General features: G+C 45.5%; 2 protein-coding genes across 3 annotated transcripts in view; both read right to left on the reverse strand.

The window, feature by feature from the left end:
- Positions 1–743: 743 nt before the first annotated feature.
- Tlcd5 (TLC domain containing 5) lies at positions 744–3,881 on the reverse strand. Its single transcript, XM_035444792.1, is given in 3 exon segments — positions 744–1,658; positions 3,616–3,826; positions 3,828–3,881. Coding segments are annotated over 3 exon segments (804 nt in total). The 3' UTR covers positions 744–1,119.
- Positions 3,882–12,778: 8,897 nt separating this feature from the next.
- Positions 12,779–24,910, reverse strand: part of Pou2f3 (POU class 2 homeobox 3) — an 84,779-nt gene continuing 72,647 nt past the window's right edge. For both annotated transcript variants that reach the window (XM_027411895.2, XM_027411894.2), the window contains exons 10-13: positions 23,384–23,545; positions 17,340–17,406; positions 16,113–16,248; positions 12,779–14,401 (exon numbers count right to left, since the gene is read on the reverse strand). In XM_027411895.2, coding sequence (XP_027267696.1) covers positions 14,362–14,401; positions 16,113–16,248; positions 17,340–17,406; positions 23,384–23,545 — 405 coding nt within the window. In that variant the 3' untranslated portion in view covers positions 12,779–14,361. The remainder of the gene's footprint in view (positions 14,402–16,112; positions 16,249–17,339; positions 17,407–23,383; positions 23,546–24,910) is intronic.

Genomic DNA, 24,910 nt, shown 5'->3' on the forward strand with positions numbered 1-24,910 from the left:
TTTTTGTTTTTTTGTTTTTTGGTGTGTGTGTGTGTGTGTGTGTGTGTGTGTGTGTGTGTGTGTGTGCGCGCGCGCGCACGCGCGCATGCACGCGCACGGACACATGCACAAGAGTTAACCTAGCAAGCCTGAATTGCTTGCTATCCTTGCAAAGGCCTGCTTGCAATGTTGGCCCTTGGCTGGCACCTATGAACTGCAACTTAGAGAGGGCTCCCACCAGAAACTGTTAAGATTGGCTCACTACTCCCAAACTGTTTCTGAAACAATATGGCTTATGCTGAATGCCTGTTGTGGGGAATCTTGAATTTTGCCTTGTGCTAGGTAGGTGCCTATATGACCTATTGCCAGTAAAAGCTCTGGGCACCAAGTCTTTGATGACTTCCATGTGTGTTGTCATGAATCACTCCTGTATATCCAAATAGGAAACTTTAGAAACTCATACTTAGATCCCACAGGCTTCCTTTTCCATTTACTGAGTCTTCCCTGTATCCTTTCATTGTCATAAATCAAAGCCATGAGACTATATGCTAAGCCCTGAGTCTTCTTGATGAATCATAGGACCCAAGAGTGTCCTTGGGAACCTCTGACACAGTCAGAGTAGGGAGGCTCAGTGGACAGTCACTGCCAGTGCTAGTTTCACTCCCATCCGTCTGTCCCTCTTTGCACAACAGATCCCATTCACAGATGCCTGAATGTCAAACACATGTCCCTTCCTTTATAGCACATGCGCTGAACATATTTAAAATGTCTAGAGGAACTCAGGAGTTATTTCCAAAGGAACAAGAGACAGCACTGATTTGATTCAAGTTCTTTTCAAAGCTGTCGAATATCTATCAGGCCTCCCATGAACATGGGGACCCAAAAACAAGTGGCAATGGTCCTCCCTATACAGTGCCACTCGCCAGTCGCCACTGAGGATGTGCAAGTACCACTGTAGGAGTGAGTGTTTCAATACTGCATATGCTTAGCTTGGAAACTGACTAAAGCGATGGATACATTTAGCCCTTTTTTCGAAACCTAAGTACCCTATAGTTCTTGACCACTATAAGCTCAGTTCTGTTTCTGACACTGGTCCTGTGGCCAATTCAAACCAATCCATTTACCAGGAGCAAGCCTTGGCTAGTGTGTCTTGAGACGCCCATTATGTCTCGGCTGTCGCTCCTCATTCCTCCTGCTTCTCCACGCATGGTACTTCTTGATGCTTTTCTTCCACGCAAAGCGCCAGATGCTAACCATAAAGCACCAAGACACAGCATACATCGCTATTCCCCCAACCTTCACAAACCACTTGGGAGTGGGTGAGACCATTTCGCAGAAAAGAAGATGAGCACCTACACCAATCCTCACACCAGTGAACAGAGCCACAAAGAGGAAGTCTACCACATCTCCAGTGAAACTGTGGTAGTGCCCGGTTTCACGGAGAAACCAGCGCATCTGGAGCAACGGGTTGGTGATCTCACTTCCAAAGAGGACGGCGTTGACCTCTGTGCCTGACTCCCCAAGTGCTAGAGCCATGATGATCCCTAAGATGCTCAATGTGTGGTGAGCCAGCATCAGGGCACCCTCAGACTGGAAATAGATGCACCAGCCCAAGTCGAAGATGAAGTAGCCCAAGGTAAGACACAGAATGTGAACTTGGAGAGGTGTGTTCGGTGAGCCTGAAACAAACCAAGATAGAAAAAGACAACATGGCTGGGAATTGGGCCACCTGCATAGGGATCCTCTGCCATTGTCTTTAAAACCTTTCTGAACCAGTAAAGAGGACAAAAGCAATGACAGACACAAGTTTCTTTCTGTTTCTGTTAGGGTTTCTCTGTGTAGCCCTGGCTGCCCTGGAACTCACTCTACAGACCAGGCCAGCCTCAAACTCAGAGATCCACCTGCTTCTGCCTCCAGAGTACTGGGATTAACAGTGTACACCACCACCTCCTGGCAGAAACTTTAAAAAATGATAACAATAAAACAAAACCTAAAATCTACCCTTACTTATAATCCCAGCACTTGGGTAGTAGAAGAAGGGGGATCAGGACACTACCAACCTTGGCTACACAAGGAGGGAGTCAGGGCCAGCCTGTGTTACATGAGAGCCTGTCTCAAAAGACAAACCTAAAGTCTAAAACTGTGGTCTTTCTTGCTTTCTTTGTTTGTTTGTTTGTTTGTTTGCTTGGTTGGTTGGTTGGTTGGTTTGGTTTGGGTTTTGGTTTGTTTTGGTTTTGGTTTTTTAGTTTTGTTTTGTTTTTGCTTTTTGAGACAGGGTCTTCCAAGTATTTGCTCTGTAGCTAAGGCTGGCCTGGGACTTTAGCAATCTCTGGTTTAATCTCCAAGGGTGTGGATCACAGACAAGAGCTACAGAGTAAACTATAAGACAAGCCTGGGTAGTAGGATCCTGTCTAAAAACAATACCAGGAAAAATAATAAAATAGTAATAAAACCACAAAGACTTCAATGAGTGATTTAACTGTTCAACCAGTGTTCTTCCTGTGGAAGAACATAAAATAATTATTTCACTGTTTCAGTGAATGTTTTAACTTCCTCCCTTTTAACCAGCTAGATTCTTGGGCCACTCTGTCAAGTACATCAAATTCTTTTTTTTTTTTTTTTTTTTTTTTTTTTTGAGACAGGGTTTGTCTATGTGGCCTTGACTGTCCTGGAACTCAGTCTGTAGACCAGGCTGGCCTCAAACTCAGAGATCCACTTGTTTCTACCTCCTGAGTGCTGGGATTAAAGGCATGTGCCACTACTACCCTGCTCAGATTCATTGATTAACCTAGAGGATTGGGTAATTGGACACTAGCAGTTCTAACACATCCTGAAAGCAGACTCCAGAGAGAACTCCCAGAGTATCCTCATGTCCAATGACATGAGGTACAATGACCTGACATATTTAAAATCATTAAGAATCTTCAAATAAAACACAAAACTGAGGAACTTATTTCATTTCAGTTTGATAAATTAGAAGTTTGAAGCCAGCTTGTACTATAAAACAAGAACCTGCCTTTAGTAAATCAACAATAGGGTCTGGAGAGATGGTTCAGGGGTTAAGAACACTGACTGCTCTTCAGAAGTACCCGGGTTCAATTCCCAGCACCCACTTGGCAGCTTACAATAGTTTCTAACTCCAGTTCCAGGGGATCTGACACCAATGTATATAAAACATTTTTAAAAATCAACAACAAAGTCACAAAGACCCCATAATTACAGCTATTCAGCAGGCTGAGGCAGGAGGATCATAAATTCAAGGCCAACTTTGACTACCAAGTGAGTAGCCAGACCTTCTCTCTCTCTCTCTCTCTCTCTCTCTCTCTCTCTCTCTCTCTATCTATCTATATATATATATATGAGAAAATAGAGAAAACAGGGAACAGCCCTGTACCTAACATGTTCATAGCCTCAACACCACAATAAGGCAAGAAAAGAAAGAATCCCAATAGCACAAAGGAGTTGTAAAAAGCAGAAGCCAGAAGGTACCATATACAATATCAAAGTTAACAATGAAGACTGTAATACAAATTATTAGAATGGAAATAATTCTTCAATATTGTACAAATATCTATTTTTTAAGTCCCCCAAATCATAAATCCCTAAGGAAAAATCTCTAATGCCCCCTCTACCTACCTGGGTGGGTAAAAGGCCAAGGGCCATCAATGAAGCCAATATAAGCGGACAGGCCTATAGAGAGGACTCCGTGGGTGAAGGTCACCAGCCGGCAGCTCCACTCATAGCTTCGGTGCTTATTCAGGCGGCAGAAAGATGTATAGAGTGAGAGCCAGCCACCCAGGCTGCACAGCACCTGCAGACACAGACCTAATGCCATCCTATGACAGAAGAGACCAAAACCAGGAAAACAAAGGATGTACCCTAAGAAAACAGCAGCAGGTCATTTTGTGATATGCCCGAATTGCTACTATAAAATAATATGAAAGCAGGACCTTTACTGACATTCTTTACTATATACATATCCAAGACTCTTGTATATAAATGTGGCTGCTATATTTATGACTGCAAGCCCCCTAGAGACACTGTGTCAGCACCTGATGAAAGCTGTGTCCTGGAAACCAGCAACAGCCCTCTGAATTATTAAGCTAACTCCACACTTAACAAATGACCCAATGTCAATAATAACCTTTCAGAGATCCCTGACTTTGGATAGTGATACAAAGACAACCAAGCATGTGTACCCAATAATGCACTTGCACTTCACAAATCCCAACACTACCCAGGCATAGTGGTGTGTGCCTGTGATCTCAGCTACTCAGGAGGCTGAGTGAGGAGAATGTTAAATTTGAAGTCAGCTTGATCTACACAGCAGGTTCAAGTCCCACCTATTTAGAGAGGTCATGCCTCAAAACAGAATGAAAAAGGACTAGTGGTATATAGCTCAGTGGTAGAGCACTTGGCTTTCATGTGTGAAGCCTTGGGTTCAATTCCCAGTATTAGACACAAAAAGAGAGGGGGAGCAAAGACAGTTCAGTTGGTAAACATGTAAACCTGAGTTTGAGTCCCATACCCACATAAAAAAGCCAAGCATAGCCGTGCATGCTAGTGCTGGGGAGATGGAGAAGATGATTTCCTATTGAGAAACCCTATCTCAAAAAGCAAGGTAGACTGGGACAGAGGCACCAGAGGTTGGGCCTCTGGCCTCCACATGCCCGTGTGTGTGTGTGTGTGTGTGTGTGTGTGTGTGTGTGTGTGTGTGTGGTACCCACACTGCAGCACACAGAGGCAAAGCTCTCATAAAAATAATAATAAAATAAATAAACAAAATACCACTTTGGTTTCTGCTAGAAGTCACATGATACCAGGCATTTTAATGTGGTTAAGCTGAAACTAAATTTGGCTAAGATCTGGATTTGGGTCATAGGTTTATCAGTTAAAATCAAAACTTGAGGCAAATGTAAATACAGAGCCAAACAAAGAGTCCAGACCTCTTGGAAGGTATCCCAACTCTATTATTTATCAACAAGGAAGCAAAAGGATTTTGATGTAAATGTTGAGATATAAAAATATCCTTAAGGCAATTTTTCAGTTAAAAGTGAAACAAAGTAGCTGTGGGTGTCTATAATTTTAGCACTGGGGCAGCAGAGGCAGATGATCACCTAGAGTAGGAGCTTAGCCTGGTCAACAAGTGAGTTCCTAGATAGGATAGAGATGGTGAAGTCAGAAAACTTACATTTTTGAATTTTTGCTGATACGTTTAGATAAGTATAGTCAACACTGAGCTACTTTAGTCATACAAAAGTAGACTCCAAAAAGGGCTAAGATGTCATTGTTAATATACACTAGATCCTCTGTTGAAAGTACAAATAAAGCCTGGCGGTGGTGGTGCTTGCCTTTAATTCCAGCACTGGGGAGGCAGTGGCAGGCGGATCTCTGTGAGTTTGAAGCCAGCCTGGTCTACAGGCACCAATGCTACAAAGAACCGTGTCTCAAAAAAAAAAAAAAAAAAAGAAAGAAAGAAAGAAAGAGGAGGAGGATAAGAAAGAAAGAAAGAAAGAAAGAAAGAAGGAAAGAAAGAGAGAGAGAAAGAAAGAAAGAAAGAAAGAAAGAAAGAAAGAAAGAAAGAAAGAGGACAAATAAAAAAGAAATACCAAACATGTCAGTTACCAGTTACATGTCTCATCTCTAGGGGAATTCTCTGCATGGCTGCACTTTAACCGCTCACCCTTTTCTGACAAATGCAGACCAACACCCCTCAAAGCACGAGCCACTCCCAGGAATGCTATCCAGAGAGGGCTTGGGCAAAGGGCAAGTTTCCTTCAGCTTTCATAAGAAATCGAGTTCCCATTCAAAAAAAAAAAAAAAAAAAAAACAGTAGGTGTCCATCACAAACCTGTAAGTGTGAAAATCACTTTAACCTGAAGAATGTGTTTAAAACTAAAATTAGGGAACAGAAAAAGGGCGGAAAGAAAAATAAGGGGGGGCGGGGTCAGTTCAGTTCTAAGACACATTTTCTGAAACTTCTAGGCCAATCTTCAGAGTAAGGGCCAGACATACAAAGTACCCGAGTGAAAAGCGCTGTCCCTCTTACTTCCTTTGAAAGGCCAGGGTCACTGGCCAGTAAGGCGGATCAGCTGATTGGGACTCGGCGATTAGTATTTTTAGAGTCCTCTTCTCTGAATCCTAATTCCCTGGCCCAACAGAGGAAACAGTAGCCCATTTACAAACACTCCAGTAAAAAGCAGGCATTTGTAAACGGCAGACGCAGCTCTGTGACCTTGAGCCTTCGTGTCTGGTGTGAGGTCTGGGAGGTTCCCAGGCCCTCGCAGCTCGGTGCCCGGGCTCCCCCATCCCAGAAAGCAGCGGCGCTGGGCGGGCGCCTGGCTCCAGGCCTCGGGCGAGCTCAGCCCGCGGCTCTGAGCCAGCAGCAAGATTGCATCCCACCGGGGGACGTGCCCCAAGGCCTCTGCCACGCCCGGCGTGCAGCCCGGATCGCCCCATCTTGGACCGTTATCTAGGCATCCAGTCGGGTGCCCAGAGCTTGGCGCAGAGAGGCCCCGGCGCCCCGGGGCAGAGAAGCCATAACGCACCTGGCCGCCCGCCCGCCCGCCCGCCGCCTCCGCCCCGCCTGCGCCAAGGGCAGGCCAATGCCCATCCCACCGGCGAGCGCTGTTACCTGGCCGAGCGCACGGGGAAGCCTCGGGCGCCCGGGCGCCCACAGCCCAGGGCCGGGATCGCGGCGACAGGAAGCTGCAGAGGGAGGGGGTTGACGAGGCTGTGACGGCGGCGGAGGAGGAGCCGGGGGTCTAGGGGCACCTGCTGGCTGGGAGGACAGAACGCAGAATGGATGCTGGGCCAAGGAAGGAAGCTGGAGAGAGGGTCCTACTTTGGGCAGGGAAGAGAAGGGTGCTCTGTTGCGCTTCTTTGTTGGTCTGTTTAAACCACCTTGGTACTGTGAATGTAGTGTCTGGCTGGCTCTTTAGTGGTAGAACGGTAAGAAGTGGTAAGGCCCTGAATTCAACCTCCAAAAATCTACTGCAGTAGAGTATCCTGATCCACTCCGCCCTCTGTGAGAGGGAACAGCCTCTTTACTAAGCATTTACTGAGCACCTACTAAGCACCCACCACCTACAATATCCTATGGGTGATGCAAGAGCCTGTCTTTGATCTCCTGCTTAAATCTGAGTGGCGAAACAAGCACACTGAGTGCTAGAAAAGTTCTTAGGCCTGGGAATTACGTTGCTCTCTTTGTAGCATTGCCCCTATCTGGGTGTAAATAGAAAGGAGCTAGAGAGATGGCTCAACAATTAAGAGCCTTTGCAGTTCTTACACCGGACTAGAGTTCAGTTCCCTGCAACCATGTCAGACAGCTCACAAATGCCTCAAACTCTAGCTCCAAGGATCCGACGCCCTCGTGCAGACCCACAAATACACATTTTTTAGACGTTAATTCTGCTTGGTGTGCATCAGGGCAAGTGAAGTCTATGCCTCCTTCCTCATCACAGAATGGGGAGTGTAATGCCTTTCTCATAGAAAAATTGAAAAGGTTACATAGAGCGATGGGTGGCACGTAGAAGTTCCTATAAACACCATCTATTGTCTTTAACTTTGGAGTATTTTCCCCCCCATACTGGGATTAAACCAGAGTCCCCAATCATGCTAGGCAAATGCTCTACCACTGAGCTGTGTTCTCGGGACTTTATTGTATTTTTGGACAAATTCTTGTTTCTCTCTGGGTCTGAGGATATTGAGTTTCAAGAAATATGAGCATACTGTAGTGTTATATGCCTGTAATCCCAGCATTTGGGAGACTGAGGCAGAAGGATTGTAAATTAACAGGCTAGCCTAAAGAGGTTTACAAAGTGGAGTCAGAACTAGATTGATAACAGGTAGTTTATTAAGGAATAGTACTCACACCAGTGACCAGGTTTGCACTGGAGCAGGAGTGACCCACAAGATGCCTCCTAGGCCGCTCAGCCAAGCAGGAGAAAAAGGGCCGGAAACTCTACAATTTAAACCCTTGTTACATCACTCTCTGACCACACCCAAGTGGGCGTGGTCAGCAGCACCTGTGGCCAGGCCCAAGCAGGCATGGTCAGCAGTACCTCTAAACTGGATTTCTCCCTACACTACCCTATATACTTTGTCTCAGAATTAAAACACACACACACGGCAAGGGGAGGGGAATGTCAACTAGAATAATGGGCTAGGGAAGGGAAAGTCTGGCTTGTTGATCAATGTTGGGGTGCTAAGGAGCACCATGTCTAGGATTTGTAAATGCTATCATTTTGATTTTTATTGAGTTAACCCTTCAAAGGCAAAGATGACACTCTTTTCATCTGTTTTCCTAGAACCTAATATGGAACAGGTCTAACGAGTGTTGGTTGAATTAACGAAAGAGTAAGTCAGTTGGGATGGTTCACACCTGTAATCCCAGCATGGAGGAGGAGGAGGCAGGATGATCAGGAACTCAATGTCATTCTCATCTAAGTAGCAAATTCAGTGTGGGCTACAGGAAACCTCCCAAAAGGAAGAGAAACCTGAATTAATAGGAAACTACAGTAGAGGCAGCACAGATGACTTTCCAAAGCTTGTTGATCATCTGTACTGCTTGGAAAGTGATTTCAAAACACACATATACAGACTACATCTTGAATATTATGATTCAGTAGGCCCATTATGGGGCAGAACTGAGTGTGTTTTAGAATCTTCCTGGGGGACAAGGCCTTATGTAGAGGGATTGGGACACCAACCTAGCCACAAAACCTTTGACCTAGTTTGTCCTGCCTTCAGAGTGTTCTGGGACCAGAGCCTAGCAGAATTGTCATCAAAGAGATCAGAGAGACTTTATCCAGCAACTGATGGAAGCAGATAAAGAGTCCCACAGCCAAACATTAGACACAGCTCTGAGGTCCTGTGGAGGAGGGGGAGGATAGGAGGAACCAGAGGGATCAGGGACACCAAGAAAACATGGCCCACAGAATCGATTGACAGGGACTCATGGGGGCTCAAAGAGATCCGGGAGCCTGTAGGCTGTAGGCTGACCTAGGTCCCCTGCATATATGTTAAGGATGAGTAGCTTGGTGTTCTTATGGGATTCCTAACAGTGGGATCAAGGGTAATCACTTGTCTCTTTTGCCTGCTGTGGGACCCTTTTCCTACTGCTGGGTTGCCTTATCCAGTCTTGATATGTCTTATTGTAGCATATTGTACCAGGTTTGGTTGATGTCCCAGGAAGGTCTGCTCTTTTCTGAGGGGACACAGAGGAGGGCATGGATTTGGGGAGAGGGGAGATGCGGGAAGAGACTGGGGGGAGGGGAGGAAGGGGAAACTGTGGTCAGGTTGTAATATATGAGAGAATAAAAATAATAAAATCTCCCTTTAGTCATTTAGATGATAGTCACATTAGGAGCCACTACTGTCAAAGAACCCCTTAGCTGTCTTTTTGCTTGTTTGTTTTTGAGACAGGATTTCTCTGTGTAACAGCCCTGGCTGTCCTGGAACTCACTGAGGCTGGCCTCAGACTCACAGAGTTCCACCTGCCTCTGCATTCAGAGTGCTGGGATTAAAGGCGTGCGCCACCACTACCTGTCGAACCTTAGCTGTCTTGATGATAGCTCTAAGTATCTAACCAGGGTAATGGCTAAGAGGAGGCCAGTGATGTTTTGAGCAAGGAAATTATGCTATGCTCTCCCAGATTTTGCTGTTCAATGTGTGGTCTAGGAACTAGAGAAAGGCCACTAAATTAGACACACACAGCCCCAGATCCTAAATCTGGATATACTAAACGAACTATGCATTTTAATAGTGAGTCTCTGGCAATACTGAGAACTGAACCCAGAGCCTTGGGCATACTAGGCAAGCATTCTACTACTGAGCTACTATATCCAATCCTTGGGCAGTGATTCACAATCCATCAAAATAGAATAGCTGTGCCAAATCACACCCCAAAACAAGTAAAGCAGAATTATCGGCATGGACATCAGTCACTGGTAGCTTCCCAGATGCTCTAGAGTTACTGGCTGAAATCAGTTAAAACCAGTGGGAGATGTGTTAGAAAATCGGAGAAGATGTGTTAGAAAAGAACCAAACACAACTGCGGGTGGCGGGGGAGGGGGGGGATACCAATGTAACGATGCCTAACAATATTCTACTATGCTTGTAGATTGGTACCTAAACCAGCTGTCATCAGGGAGACTTCAGCAACAGATGCAGACCCACAGCCAAAATTAGGCTGCATTTGGGGATTTTTCTACCAGTAAATGTCTGACATAAAATGCAGGTGTCTTGTAAGAATTTCTCTCCCGAAAAGGGATCATGAGTAGAAAAAATTTACAAACCCCTAATTCATAGAGAAAAAAAGGAATTACATTTTTTCTTAAATGTGCAGCAGTGTTTGAGATAAGATGACATTCTAGCCCAGGCTTGCTTTGAGCTCACTGTTGTAGCCAAAGCTAGCTTGGAACTCCTGATTCCTCCTGCCTCAGCCTCCTGAGTGTTGTGATTACATGAATGTGCTGCCATGCCTGGGTTTAAACCTCTTAAATGCCCTAGTATGTGCAAGTAACAATACTAGCCATAAGAGACAAGAGAATAAAACAATCTAGAGGGACAGAGGAGTCTCAGAGATATGCCAGATGGTCCTGTGACAGGACACCTGGAGGCCAGAGGCAGGTTTCCTGACTCAAATTACCCTGAATTGGACCCAAAGTTCTTACTTTGCCTTAGAAGTTGGGCATAGTGGTGCAGGCCTGTAATCCCAGTACTTGAGAGGCAGAGACAGAAAGGTCAGTAGCTTGGGATCATCCTGGTCTGCATAGTGAGTTTCAGATGAACCTGTGCCACAAGGTGTTCAACAAACAAAAGACTTGACAGAGTCTGAGCTACATTGGAGTACCAGGCCAGCTAAAGGCAAGACCCTACTGTAAATAAACAGACAGAACAACAGTATGAAATAAGCAACAGACACAATCTTTTCCTCTCTTTACCCTTCCACATCAGCTAGTGTTGCTCTTAAGCACTTGTCTCTTAGACGCGCATAGATGGCGAAGCGGCTAAAACAAACTTATATTAAACTTCTTTGGAATTATGAATTCTTCAGCATCCTGCAGAGATGAATGCTGAGTCCATGCCCACCTGCAAATTTGATTATGCTCAGCAAATGTCTCTGTCAATGGGCAGTGGGAGCTACTAGAGGCCAAACCAGTAGGCTACCCTTCTGTTTATTTTTGTTTTTTAAGACAGCCTCTCTTTGTAACACTGGTTGGCATGGAACTCACTACATAGACCAAACTAGCCTTTTACTCACAGCAACCCCTCTCCCTTCCAAGTGTGCCATGAACATTCTATTTTTTAAACAAAATGTGGGCCAGTGGGTGAAAACCAGAGTTTTGGATGGTTTCAGAGATTGTTTTCAATACCTACCTAGGCAGGATGTCAAGGTGGGCAGTGTTGGAGCAGGAAAGGGTCATCTCTGATGTCAGAACACACGCAGATGTGCAGTGATGAGCACGGATGTGCTTGTACGGCAGTGTACTTTCTTTGGACACTTAAGTCACTGCTGCAGACCCCTTCTGCTGTCTCTTTGCTACATATATAGCTTCCTACCCTCGTACCTCAGCCTCCTGTGTCTGGTGAAGCCAGCAGGTACACACTAGTGTTCTCAGCTCACATTTTAACTACATCTCTTTTCTTTCAAAAGTAACCACCACCAGCAGGACCTCCCCCACTTTATATCACAAAATGGAAGTCTGAATATGAGCCCCATTCAAACACCAGGCACAAAAGACCCTTGATGGTTTGTGTATAGGTTTCCCATGTAGATATTATTATTACTTGCAACAAACATTAAATCCTGAGATGGCTAATTTTGACTTGAAAGTTGCCTGGGTTTTGAGACACCTGGAACATTGGCAAGGCACACCCCTGTCTACAGTGTTATTTCCAGAAGAGTTCATAAGAGTTGTGGCCTAAGGAATGGAATAATGTTCTGATAGATTCATAATGTGATGGCATTAGTCGTGGGTAAGGCCTTCTTAGGGGAAGGTCTTTGAGGCTATCTAGCCATGGGTACTTCCTGCAAACTTTTTATTGCTTCCTCTCTGCCATGCTGAGAATTACTTCCCTCTACCATGTCCTTCCAGCTATGATAGACACCTCTGAAACCATAAGCTAAAGAAATCTTTCCTGCCTCAAGTTGTTCTATCAGGTATTTTGATCATGGCTATATAAAAGTAGCACAAATCTCTATCATTGTTTCTCCTCACCAACTGTAACCCCAAAAGGCCTTTCTTCCTCACAGATCAATGTTTAAGAACTGCAACTATTTAAAGTTTTATTAAGCTGGGTGACTGACTATGGTGCCTTCCTGGCCCATGATCCTAGCACTTAGGAGGTTGAGGCAGGAAGATTACAATGAGTTTAAGGTCAACCTGGCTAAATAGTGAGCTTGAGGCCAGCCTGGGCTACAGAATGAGACCCTACCTCAAAATCAAAAAATAATAAAAAAATCCTACCACCAACAAAAATTAACCTAATTAAAAAGCTCAATAATAGCTTCCTTAGCCTTCAATGTTCTCATTAGGTGGAGATGTCTTCTCAAGACAATATATGTTGAGCCGGGCGTTGGTGGCACACGCCTTTAATCCCAGCACTCGGGAGGCAGAGGCAGGTGGATCTCTGTGAGTTCGAAGCCAGCCTGGTCTCCAGAGCAAGTGTCAGGATAGGCTCCAAAGCTGCACAGAGAAACCCTGTCTCGAAAAACCAAAAAAAAAAAAAAAAACAGTATATGTTGTCATGAAATTGTCCTCTTGTTAAACAGCTTTTGCTTTCCATTGTACATAATGACAGCAGAGTAGTCAATATTCAGGATACATGAGATAGATCAGCCTTGGCTCCACCTCCTAAGTCTTCAAGAGTGACATAATCTTAAGTATTCACCATACTCTCCTCTTATAAATTGGGGAACAATCTCTCACTTACTCAGCTCCTAGAGTAGTTCTGTCCTACAGAGTAAGAGCCTTGAGCAATCTGGGACCCTGTATTGATACTGGCCATCCCCAAGGCCATCCCCAGCACCACTTCAGGTTCCAAATGGAACTATTTTGCCCCATCCATTTCCATTATCTGTACTCACATTCTACCTCACACACACACAAAAGGCTTGAAGCACTCCTCTGACCCGCTTCTTATTAACAGTGGAATAGTTTATGTCATTGCTATACAAATATATTTAGAAACAGAGAGATTCCCTTGAGTCTCAACAATTTCCTGGATATTCAGTCTTAAAAAAAAAAAAGTTACCATTTCTGGGATGGCTTCATGTGACAGCTTTACACACAGGACCACAGAAGGAGACTCCACATAGAATGTTCCCCCCAAAGTCAGCAGAGCCCCAGCTCATGTGGGAACTCTGTAGTATTCCACACTTTGGTGTCCCCCCTCCTTTTCTAATAGAGGATAAAATATCACACAGACATTGTCAAAATTCACACCTGAGTTAGACATTTTGCTGGAAAATTACACATTCAAGAGGAAAGGTCATAGTGTAGAACAGGAAACGATTATGTACAAGAGTGTGGCCAGTGCCTTGGGTGTGGTTTTCTCTCTCCCTCACCCTCCCTCCCTCTCCTGCTGTTTCCTCAATTTTCTGGGCCCAGGAAAAAGGAGAGGGGCAAGACAAGGAGAAACACTGAGCAAAGAAAAAGACAAGTGCTCTTGAACTCAGGGAGATGTGAGCATCGAGAGAGTACCTGCAGATGGAGCAACATGGCCAGAGGGTAGCTCTGCCATTTGAAGAGAGGAAGGGAATTTTCAGGACACAAGAATGGAAGGATTTGATTATAGAAAAGGAAGGGAGGGTTAAAAGAAAATGAGTCAAAAATGAAAACTGTGCTAATTAAACAAAATAAGGCTTTGGTGGAGACATGAGATTTCAGTCTTTGCACAGAATTTGGGATCAGTTCAAAATTGTGGCTGAGGGTAGAGTCCAAACCATGATCTACCATTCTTGAAGTTTGGCACACTGAGCAAATGGCTCTCCCCAGAAGCCCACAGACCAGCTGAGGAATAACAATGGCACAATGCCCTTCCTCCAAGAGATGAAGCCACAGTGAAGCCATCAAAAACATTAGAGCGAGGAAGTGGCTATAGGCAAGGCAGGCGAGCACGGTAAACTCCCAGCAGGATTATCAAGAGCCCAAGGCATCTGTGTGGCCTTCAGCAAGGCATCAGTATGGCCTTCGGTCACAGTTTGGTTCTCCAGAGTTTCTGGATCCCCGAGAAGGCAAGAATGTGGGTTTGCTCTTCAGCAGTGGCCGTTTCTCCCACCTGTCCCCAAGTAGTCTGTCCATTCATGGAAGGCATGACCCCCCTTTGTCCTGGTGGGAACAAAGGGCCAGGTGGAAAGGAAGGAAGTTTTTGGTCTCAGTGGAGGTAGGTGGGATGGTTCCAACGGTACCATGGTCTGGAAGGAAGAGAAAAACAGAGCAACCTGGAGTTATAAACCTGATAGGGGAAGACTAGGAATGGGGAGGTGACAACTAACAGGCAGGCAGAGAGGTCCTTAAGGGGTGATAAAAACACTCTGGAATTAGATAACAGTGATGTTTGTACAACCTTGTGAATTTTATGGCATATAAATCAAGTCTCCAATGTTTTTTTTTGAAACCTACTATTTTTTTAATTATTTATTTTATTTCATGTGCATTGGTATTTTGCCTGTGTGAGGGTGTCAGGTCCCCTAGCCTGGAGTCACAGACAGTTATGAGTTGCCATGTGGGTACTGGGAATTGAACCCAGGTCCTCTGGAAGAGCAGTCAGTGCTCTTAGCCGCTGAGCCATCTCTCCAGTCCCTCAAGTCTCCAATATTAAAGTTAATAATATTATTTGGGTTTGTTTCCTCAACCTCAGAAGTTCTGACTTACTAGACTATGAAACATCTAGACAATAGAAGGTGCTTGCTGAACTGCCTGGATTTGGACAAGTGGATTCATCTCTTCCTGTAAAACTCAAGTATACTCAACTTGATTTGTGTGTTTAAGATAGGGTCTCATTGAGCCAGGTAGTGGTGGCACCTGCCTTTAATCCCAGCACTCAGGAGGCAGAGGCAGGTGGATCTCAAGGCCAGTTTGGCCTACAGAGTAAAATTCCGGGACAGCCAAAGCTACACAAAGAAATCTTGTCTCAAAAGAAAAAAGAAAACAAACAAACAAAAACAACATGGGGTCTCACTATGTTTAAAATAGGCTGCTTCCAAATTCACAATCCCCTCTGCCTCAGTCTCCTGCATGCTGAGATTCCAGGTATGTACCACTGTGCCCAAATTTCTGTTTTAAAAACATTTATATACATGCATCTGTATGCACACAACCTTGGGTGCTGTCCCCAGGAATTGCCGCCCACCTCCTTTGAGACGGGTTCTCTCACTGGCTTGGAGCTCAAAGGAGTCTCTTGTCACTTCCACCTTAGCACAGGGATTACAAGCACACACAGCCACACCTGACTTTTTTTTTTTATGTAGTTCTGCAGGTCAGACTCAGTCCTCATGCTTTCCAGGCAAACGCTTCACCAATGGAACGGTCTCCCCTGCCCCAACTCTGCTTCAAATCTGTCTTCCTCTGCACCAGGGAAGATTCTCAAGACATCCATTCTAAGAATACCTTTTCATTAGTTTATTTGCCTTGTGAGCTAAGGCCCGTGATTGAGGCCCTGCCCTGCTACCTCCCAAGCTGAACTGGGAGACACAACTCAGTAGCATGTTTCTGTCTCCCTGTGCCAGTCACACATGAGGGCCAGAGTTGGTCTATGCCTGAGCTCCAGGCTCAGGTCAGAATATTCTGTGACTCAACTTCCTGGTGAGGAGTGCTCCTGAGCCCAGCTCTGGACCTGGTCCTTTCTCTCGTGAGCATTTGGAAATTTCCACCATCAAAGTGAGAATGGAAATGTTGGCCTTGTTGACATCATCCCTTGCCAGGACTGCTCACTGGCTACAGCTTCCTTTTAAATCCTTACTCCCTGGGGATGCAGTCCAGTCTAGCTCTTCCCTCTGTCCTGCTTCCTCCATCCCATCCACACTGCTACCCCATTTCCCATTTCCAGCTCTCGTCTATGGCACTGGACCAACCCCTCACATGCCCCTGAGCCTGCCAGATGCTTCCTCATGGCCATCTACTTACCCTGAGGAGTTAAAGCCAGAGGAGGAGTTCATTGCTGCTTTGGAGTTATTTTGAGATGCTGTGGGGCTGCTGGCATGGAGTCCTGAGCCAGGAGACGAAGGCCTGCTGTTGTTCCCAGGGGAACAGGATGACGTTACTAAGGACAAAGAGAGACAAAAACAAGGCAAAATAACGCTGCTGGGTCTGGGGACCTTTGTGACACAGCCCTTCCAACACATAGTTTCCTGGTGTAATACCCCAAAGGGCACTTAACCTCTCCCTACCCCCACCTATCTGCCCACCTTCTACCATGTTAACATCAAGGCCCACCCGTCAGCCTGTCCTTGGTGGGGCTCTCTGCAGCCCAGGCCCTCAGAGCAGTGTGGCTGGTTCTGTCAGTCCAAGTCTTGCCAAATGCATGGAGGACAGATGCCAAAATCATCCTACTGTGGGACACACCCTGGGCGGGAGGGGAGAAGAGGCCTGGGGAGAAAGCAAGCCGCAGAGCAGAGAGACTGCCAGACTCTCCAAGCCTCATCTTGGCCCTGGGCCTGCCCTGACCCACCTTTAAACTCATCCTCTGTAAAATGGTGGGTTTGGACTAAATAGAGATTCCTCATGTTTGGGATCCCAACATGTGTTTCATGGATAGAGTGCCATATATTTTACTAGTCAAACTAAGATTTTTTTTTTTAAAAAAAGTAGAACATGCTGAGATTTTATGACAGCATTTGAGGCTTCTAGAGGACAGCTGGACACAGCCTTTTCTAGTTCTTTGAAATGCTACAGGTGCTTTGAGAGAAATAGAACCCTGGAAATGTGTGTGGAAACCTGTCTTCCTCTGTTTTTCCATACAATTCATTTTGGAATGTATTATACCCTCCAGGGTTGAGCTATGCTACAATTAAAATAAAAACAAACATTTGTTGAAACTTTACCTATCAACATTTTCCAAACTTAAGTGATCATAGAGTCCTGTTTTCCCAGCCCTGATTTTTAATGTCCTTTGAGACATACTGAGTAAATGCTGACCTAGATAAAAAGTTTTTTTTAGTTTTTTTGTTTTGTTTGAAACAGTGTTTCTTGGTAGCTCTGGCTGTCCTGGAACTTGTTCTGTAGACCAGGCTAGTCTGGAGCACCTGCCTCTGTCTTCCAAGTGCTGCATTAAAGGTGTGCCACCATACCTGGGTCCTTTAATGGCATTTAGATTAATCCCTGTGGTGTCTGGAAACCTCTTTTGAAGCTCACCTGTTCCAGGCATGGTACTATGGACAGGAGGGACGGAGAGGGCTCCCAGAGACCCCGAGGGAGAGACCTGAAAGGCAAGAGAGGCTTGTGAATGTCCATGCTGCAGCCTTCTTCCTTCTGCCAGGACACTGGGGGAAAGGCTACAGAGAGCCATCTGCCTTCCTTGCTGGCTGGCCTCCTCACTCCATAATTTTCACCTTGTGATTCGTAGGAAGACCTGCTGACTACATTCAGCCATCAGGACCCGCTTCCAGCCTGCTACGGGAAGCTCCCTGATGCTGACACATACCACTCCCCCTCCTGCTGGGGCCCCTGGCAAAGTTCCTCTGGTACTGCCAGGCTGAAGGTTTGTCCCAGTGCCTGGGTGGAGAGAGGAGCAAGCCTTTGAGGCTATTGCTCTGGCAGATGTTGCCAGCTGTCTGCTCCATTTCTCCTTTACATGTCTATAATATTAACACCTGGGAGACTGAGGCAAGGCGACTGCTGTTTTGGGTCAACTAGGGATCCATAGCAAGACCTGTCTGGAGAAGGAGGGAGGAGGAGGAGGATGACGAGGAGGAGTAGAGCTTGGCTCAGTCAATAAAGTGCTTGCCACTCAAGCTGGAGACTCGAATTCAGATCTCCAGTACTCATGTGAAGGCTAGGTTCAACAGTCACAGCCTGTAATCCCATGCTGGGAAGGAAAGACAAGATGATCCCTGGGGCTTGCTGGTCAACCAGTGTGGCCAAACCAGGGAGCTCCAGGGTCAGTGAAAGACCCTATCTCAAAAAACAAGATGAAAAGCAATTGAGCCAATGTTGACCTTTGGCCTAAACACACACACACACACACACACACACACACACACACACACACACACACACACACACACACACACACCATACAAGTTTAACCTCCCAGTTTGGGAAACTGCTCCTCACTATGATTATTCTAGAACATGAAATAAGGAGTGAACAGATCTGGGTGTGAGACCTGGCCCTGTCACCCACCATCTGCATGACTATGAGTAAGCTATCAACCTCAGGGAGGCTTGATTTTCTCATCTGTGAAACAGCAGCAGCACCTCCCTGATATTTCTTTTAATTAAGATTTAATGAGATAATGTCTATAAAGCTTCCAACCCTGTGGCTGGCAAAGAGCACCAGCTTGTTAAATGTTGCTTCCCTTGCTCCCCGAAGACTACTGTTTATCTCTAGGTGCTTTCTTAGCGCTGCCTTTGAGCTGAGATCTGCATACTCTTACTCCTTTTTCTTTTCTCATGTTGACCAGGAAGCTCTGACCAGCATTCCCATAGGATACTGACATAGAGGCTCCACTTGGGGACCTGCCATCTGCTACCATCCTCCCTGACCCTGGAAGAGCCCCTCCAACAGGAAGTAGCATGTTCTCATTTCCTAATTAATCAGAAATCCTTCTTGATGTTTCTACTTACCTTTCTGTTTTACAATGAGCAGGGCCTGGAGGGGTAGAGGCAGGTGTGGGGTAGTTTAGGAGGTGTGGCAGAGTGATGAGAGAGGTTATCAACCATCTCCTGCCCTCCCAGATGCCACACCCAATAAATCTGTTGTTTTCAAATAAATAATAGTGTGTGCAGTCACTGTGCTTAGCTCCATCCAGCTAAAGACTATGCATATGCAAACAAACACATATATAGTTCCTTACTTTAAACATTTTTTTAAAACATAGGATGGCAAAATGGTGCCAAGATGATCTGTACAATCATGCTTTGTGTGTGTGTGTGTGTGTGTGTGTGTGTGTGTGTGTGTGTGTGTGTGTGTTTTGCTGGGGACTGAGGCCATGTTCTTATGCATACTAAGCCAAGACTATATATAGCATTGAGCTACATACATCTCCCAACCTCCTTTAAAATTTTATTGTTTTTTCTCTCCACTTTTTATTTAAATTAGAAACAAGATTATTTTACATGTCAATCCCAGTTCCCTCTGCCTCCCCTCCCTCCCCCCCATCTATCACCCTACCTATCCCATAACCTTTCTGCTCCTCAGGGAGGGTGAGGCCTTCTATAGGGATAGGGGGGTCTCCAGAGTCTGTCATATCCTTTGGCCTAACCCACCCCCTTGTGTCTAGGCTCAAGGAGTATCCCTCTATGTGGAATGGGCTCCCAAAGTCTATTCCTATGCTAGGGATAAGTATTGATCTACTACAAATGGCCCCATAGATTTCCAAGGTCTCCTCTCTGACACTCACGTTCATGGGGGTCTGGATCAGTCCCATGCTGGTTTCCCAGCTATCAGTCTGGGAACCAAGAAAAGATTTTATTTTTAACTATGTGTATATGTGCTGGTGGTGTGTGTGTGGTGGGGAGCCGTGCATGTGACTGCAGTGCCCATGGAGGCCAGAAGAGGGCATCAGATACCCTGGAGCTGGTAGATGTGAGCACATGTGGGTGTTGGAAACTCAACTCAGGTCATCTGCAAGAGAGGTATGAACTCTTAACCACTGAACCACCTCTCCAGCTCCTATTAATTTATTTTTCTAACTTAGCCATCTTGAGATTGCTTTGTATCAGAAACAAAAGATGCCAGTTTTCATTCCATCAAGACCCAAGGAAAAGTCAGGATCATCCTATCCAGTTCTATCTTCTTCCTACATGACATCTGATGTGGAACTCTGTCTTCCAGGCATAATATGGCCATTACTATCTAGAAATGCTTATTTTTTAAAAAGATTTTTTAAAATTTTATTTTATGTGTATGGGTAGTTTTGTTTTCATGTATGTCTGTGCACCATGTGCATGCCTGGTGCCTGCAGAGGCCAGAAGACAGCATAGGATCCCCTGAAAAGTTGTGAGTGAGCTGCTATGTAGGTGCTGGGAATCAAACCCAGATTCCTCTGGGAGACAGCTAGTACTGTTAGCTGCTGAACCATGTCTCCAGCCCCAGCCTGTGGTTCTTTAGCAGCATGCCTTCTTGAAGGCTGTTCTTTCTGCCTCCTGAGCTACTGTTGCTATTACATATTGTTCTTCAGACAAACCATGGGCTCCCCAATTATTGCTGCCATGCTGATTTGAGTGTTTTTGTTTGTTTGCTTTAATTTTCTGAGACAGGGTTTCTCCACATAGCCTTGTGTCCTGGAACTCACTTTGTAGACTAGGCTGACCTCAAACTCTGAGATCCACCTGCCTCTGTCTCCCAAGTGCTAGAAATAAAGTGGCCTAGTGACTTGAATGTCTTCTATCTGCATTCTCACAATGCTCCTGTGCGACCCGCCAGGCTAGACATCTCATACACACTTAGTTTCATTTCTTGCATTCTCTGTTTCTGCCCTTGATCCTCTTGCTTTTGAATGGCTGATTTTTGTCACCAGGGTGTGGAGTGGACCTTTTTCTTCACTTCACACAAATTCTATAATGGAGCTTCTCTCCTAGGGCTTCAACTGCCACCTGTATTCCACCCCAGCTTCTCTCCTGACCTCTGTTATCCATTGTTCCAAGCCTCTAGGGCCAGTCCCACTTAAGTGTCCTTCAGGCCTACATCATGATGATGCAAAGAACTGGAATACTACCTTTTCCCACTCCAAAACCAGCTCATCCTGTTTGCTTGGTTCACACATACTGCTACCATCTACCCAACCAGCCCAGCCTGAACACTTTGAGTCATCCCAAAGATTCCCCTTCTACCATTGTCACTGCCCCAAGTCAGCTTTGGATTTATTAACTGAGTCCTTTTATTTATGTTTTTGTTTGTCTTTGAGATAGGGCCTCACGTAGCTCAAGTTGATCCTGTATTTGCTAAGTAACTGAGGATGACTTTGAACTTTCTGATCTACCTCCTCAGTGCTGAGATTACATGGTGGAGCTGTAGATGTCACCCAGGGCTTCATGCACAGTAGGCAAGCACTCTACCAACTAAACTAAATCTCACCCTTGTTTATCTCTTGACCCTCTCCTCTATCACCTGCCCTATGACCAGCTCAGCCTCACTTTTCAACATTCCTTTACACGGAACCACCCAAAGTTTCCATGAATGTACTGTATATTCTCCCCACCTCACTGCTCTCACACTTCCCCTGGAGACAGCTCCACCTCCCACTTACCTGCCTCTTGTAAACTCAACTCAGGCACTAATGACCTCCTTGGGGAAGCCTTCCTAGCCACTCTCCCCAAGGTGTGTCAGCTGCTGTCCTAAGGTCGCTTAGAGAAATGATCCTGTTGTTTATCTCTTGTTTACTTGTGTGTATCCTCTGCTAGACAATGAGGTCCCCTTGGACTGGGAATAAATGGCATTTATCTTCAGCACTTGGCACAAAGACTAACATAGCTGATCTGTGGATATATGGGGGGAAATCAACAATGTGATAGTTTTTATGTAGCTGCTAGGTCTTACCCAGCCTACAACCACCCTGGAGTGCTGGAAGACTACAGGACATCATTCTCTCCAATTCCTCTACCCTTCTACCACCACTGTTCCCAAAGATATGGAATTCTACACTTCTAACCAGATCCCATCTCTCTCTATATGGAGCAGACACTTTCTAATTCCCAATCCTCTGTGTCTCCCTAGAACCTTAAGTTATTCTCAGCCTTGGCTTTTCCCTGGAACACCAGAGGCCAAGCCTTAACCCCAACGAGGTACTGCTTCTTGAGTGCCTAGGAAGCACACCCAACTTAATATGACTGGTTTCAGATTCTCAACTGTCTTTGTTTCTCAAGCCTGTTCTTCACTCAGTCCTCAAAGTGTATCATCATCATCATCATCATCATCATCATCATCATTATTATCATACCATTATTATTTGGAGACAGGGTCTTTCTAGGTAGTCCTAGCTATGTATGCCAGGCTGGTCTCAAACTCACAGAGATCTGCCTGCCTCCTCCTTCCAAGTGCTGGGATTAAAGGTGTGTGCCACCATGTCCAACTCAACATTTTTTTAAAAGGGCAGTGCCAACAACGTGCATCAAGTACTCAGGTAGCTCAGTTGGTAGCATGTTTGCCTAGCATGCAGGAAGCCCTGGGTTCCATATCTAGCACCAGAAAAGCGAGGTGTGGTGGTGCATACCTATAATCCCAGCACCCAGGAGATAGAGGTCATCCTTGGCTACTTAGTGAGCTCAAGGCTGGCCTGGGCTACATGGGACTGTGTACCATAAAACAAACAAAACAAAACTAACAAAGCAGCCTGGGAAAAACATGGCAGTGATTTCCAGCCTGCTGCTCTGCTGTTTGAATCTGATCCATTAGCACGTCATATTGGCTTCACAGCTGAGGAATATATAGAATCCAGCCATTTACTCTTATCACCATGGCTACCACCCTCCAAACCTCCTCTACTCAGCCTGATGTCTGTCTTCTAGCTGGTCTCCTGTTTCCTACCTAGCAGCCCACGCCAACTAGCTCAAACTTACACATCTAGGCTTCTCCAACACTTTCTACTCCAGTCGACCAAAGTCCTGTGCCCTCTCACTGAATTCCAAGGGGAGTCTAGTTTCTGCTACTTCTCTGAATTAATCTGCCCTTTGCCCTTTTGCATAGACTTCTTTGCTGGTCCCTCCACCTTGAATGCTCTTTCCCCTAGATATATACACTTATTTCATCCCTTACAACGTTTAGATTTTCATTCAAATACTGCCTAATCAGGCAGGGCTTCTCTAACCTTCCTATTAAAAAGATGAAAACACCCCAATCACTTTGTGCATATTTTTTTTTTAAAAAATTGCATTACGATGTATTCATTTTACATACATGTGTGGGTATGTGAGAGGCACATAGCATGTGTGAGAGGTCAGAGGTCAACTTTTGGGAATTGGTTGTCTCCTTCCACCAAGGGGTCTCAGGGATGGAAACTGGGTTATCAGCTTGGGCAGCAAGCACCTCTACTGGCCAAGCCATTCCAACAGCGCCCCCTTCCACCCATCCTTAATCTTCTTTATATTATGCATATTTTATATGCTGCATCCATTTGTTTATTCATGTACCGAATCTCCCCTATCCACTACCTACTGTATTCTAGTATGGAAGGCTCTTGGCCTCCACATACATGTCCCTCAAGATTTTGGCAGTCAGCCTGGCTCCAAGCTACTTACCAGCCGGGAGTTGTAGATGGGTGGCTTGATGGGTGTGGCCACAGGGCAGTTGATTCGCTTCTCCTTTTGCCGTCGGTTGCAGAACCAGACCCTTACCACCTCCTTTTCCATGGACAACTGCTCTGCAATCATGGAGATCTCTTCTGAGCTGGGTTTAGGGTTCTACAGGGAAGAAGGGATAGGGTGTGGTCAGGAGACAGAAACAGGTTCAGAAATTAGAGGTCAGATGTTCCAAATGCAAAGAATTGAATATATAAGTCAAATGCCTTAGAGTCAGATCAAGGGTGGGATACTGACTTTATCACCTATGTACCGAGTGTCCTTAGGAGTTCACTTTGCCTCTGAGCCCCAGCTTTTCCATGTATGAAGTCAGACTACCTGCCTAGCACATAGGATTATGGCAAGGGTTGCAAGAGAAAGCATGTGTATACCTCAAAGCACAGGGCTAGAATAGATGAGAGGATACAAATGGTTTGTCCCTTCCTGTACTCCTTCCCTTGGGAGTAGTTTCACTGCAAGGCCTCCACAGGTGAATTATGGAGGGCAGGTGGACTCCTTGGGAAAAATACTCCCCTCTGAGTCCTTCCTCATAACCTTGCCCCTCACATCTCTTCTTAGAAAATGACAAGGCTGGAACGCTCAGGCCTACCAAGTCTGTGGGAGAACTGCAGGCCATGTGATTAGTATCACTATGTCCTGCTGACCTGCCACCCAGCCTGTGGCTGGAGCCCCCTTTTCCTCACATTTGCACCCTTCTTTAACAATACTGTTCTAAGAAACCTGAAATGATGGTAACTCTACTCCAGTCATCCTGCAGCCATGGAGTCCCTGAGCCAGACTCAGTGGGCCATCTGCTCCAGGATCCTGGCAGCCAGGACCTACAAGGCTGGATTGAGTAGTTTTTGGTATCCAGGGAGACTCTAGGGCTGCTACCTGAGGGATCCCTGTAGAGGCTCTCTGTATCTCCCTCTTCTCACACCCAGCTCCCGTGAGGCTCACAGCTTGCACACACTTCCTCAAGAATATGCTTTTTGCTATCCTTGAGAATGTTTGTTTAGAATCTATGGCTAGACTATCTAATTTAAAACATGGAGAGATTTGAAAACTTTTAATTAAATATATGAATGCATGTTTTGAAAATAACTGCAAGAAATAAAACTTTTTAATTGGTAGGGAAAAAAAACAGCTCGTGCAGTATAATCACAAGTGTCTCTAAATGTGCATGAAAAGTACCACTGGCAACTGCTTCCAGAAGGTACTGGAAGCTGAGAGGCGGCACATGCCTATAATGCTAACACTTGGGGGCAGGGGTCACAAGGAAGATTGCCATGAGTTTGAGGTCAGCCTGGGCTACATAGTGTTATATACTATGAGTTTGAGGTCAGCCTGGGTAAGCTCTAGTGTGAGGCCATATCTTTAAAAAGCAAAGACCAGACAGACAACAAGAGGCAAAACAAAAACAAAAGGCAACAGTCTGTCTTTCCTTTCTACTTTTCTTTCTGTGTTTTCCAAATTGTTGACAATGAA

Source organism: Cricetulus griseus, chromosome 4 (genome assembly GCF_003668045.3).
Source record: "Cricetulus griseus strain 17A/GY chromosome 4, alternate assembly CriGri-PICRH-1.0, whole genome shotgun sequence".
NCBI classification, from domain to species: domain Eukaryota; kingdom Metazoa; phylum Chordata; class Mammalia; order Rodentia; family Cricetidae; genus Cricetulus; species Cricetulus griseus.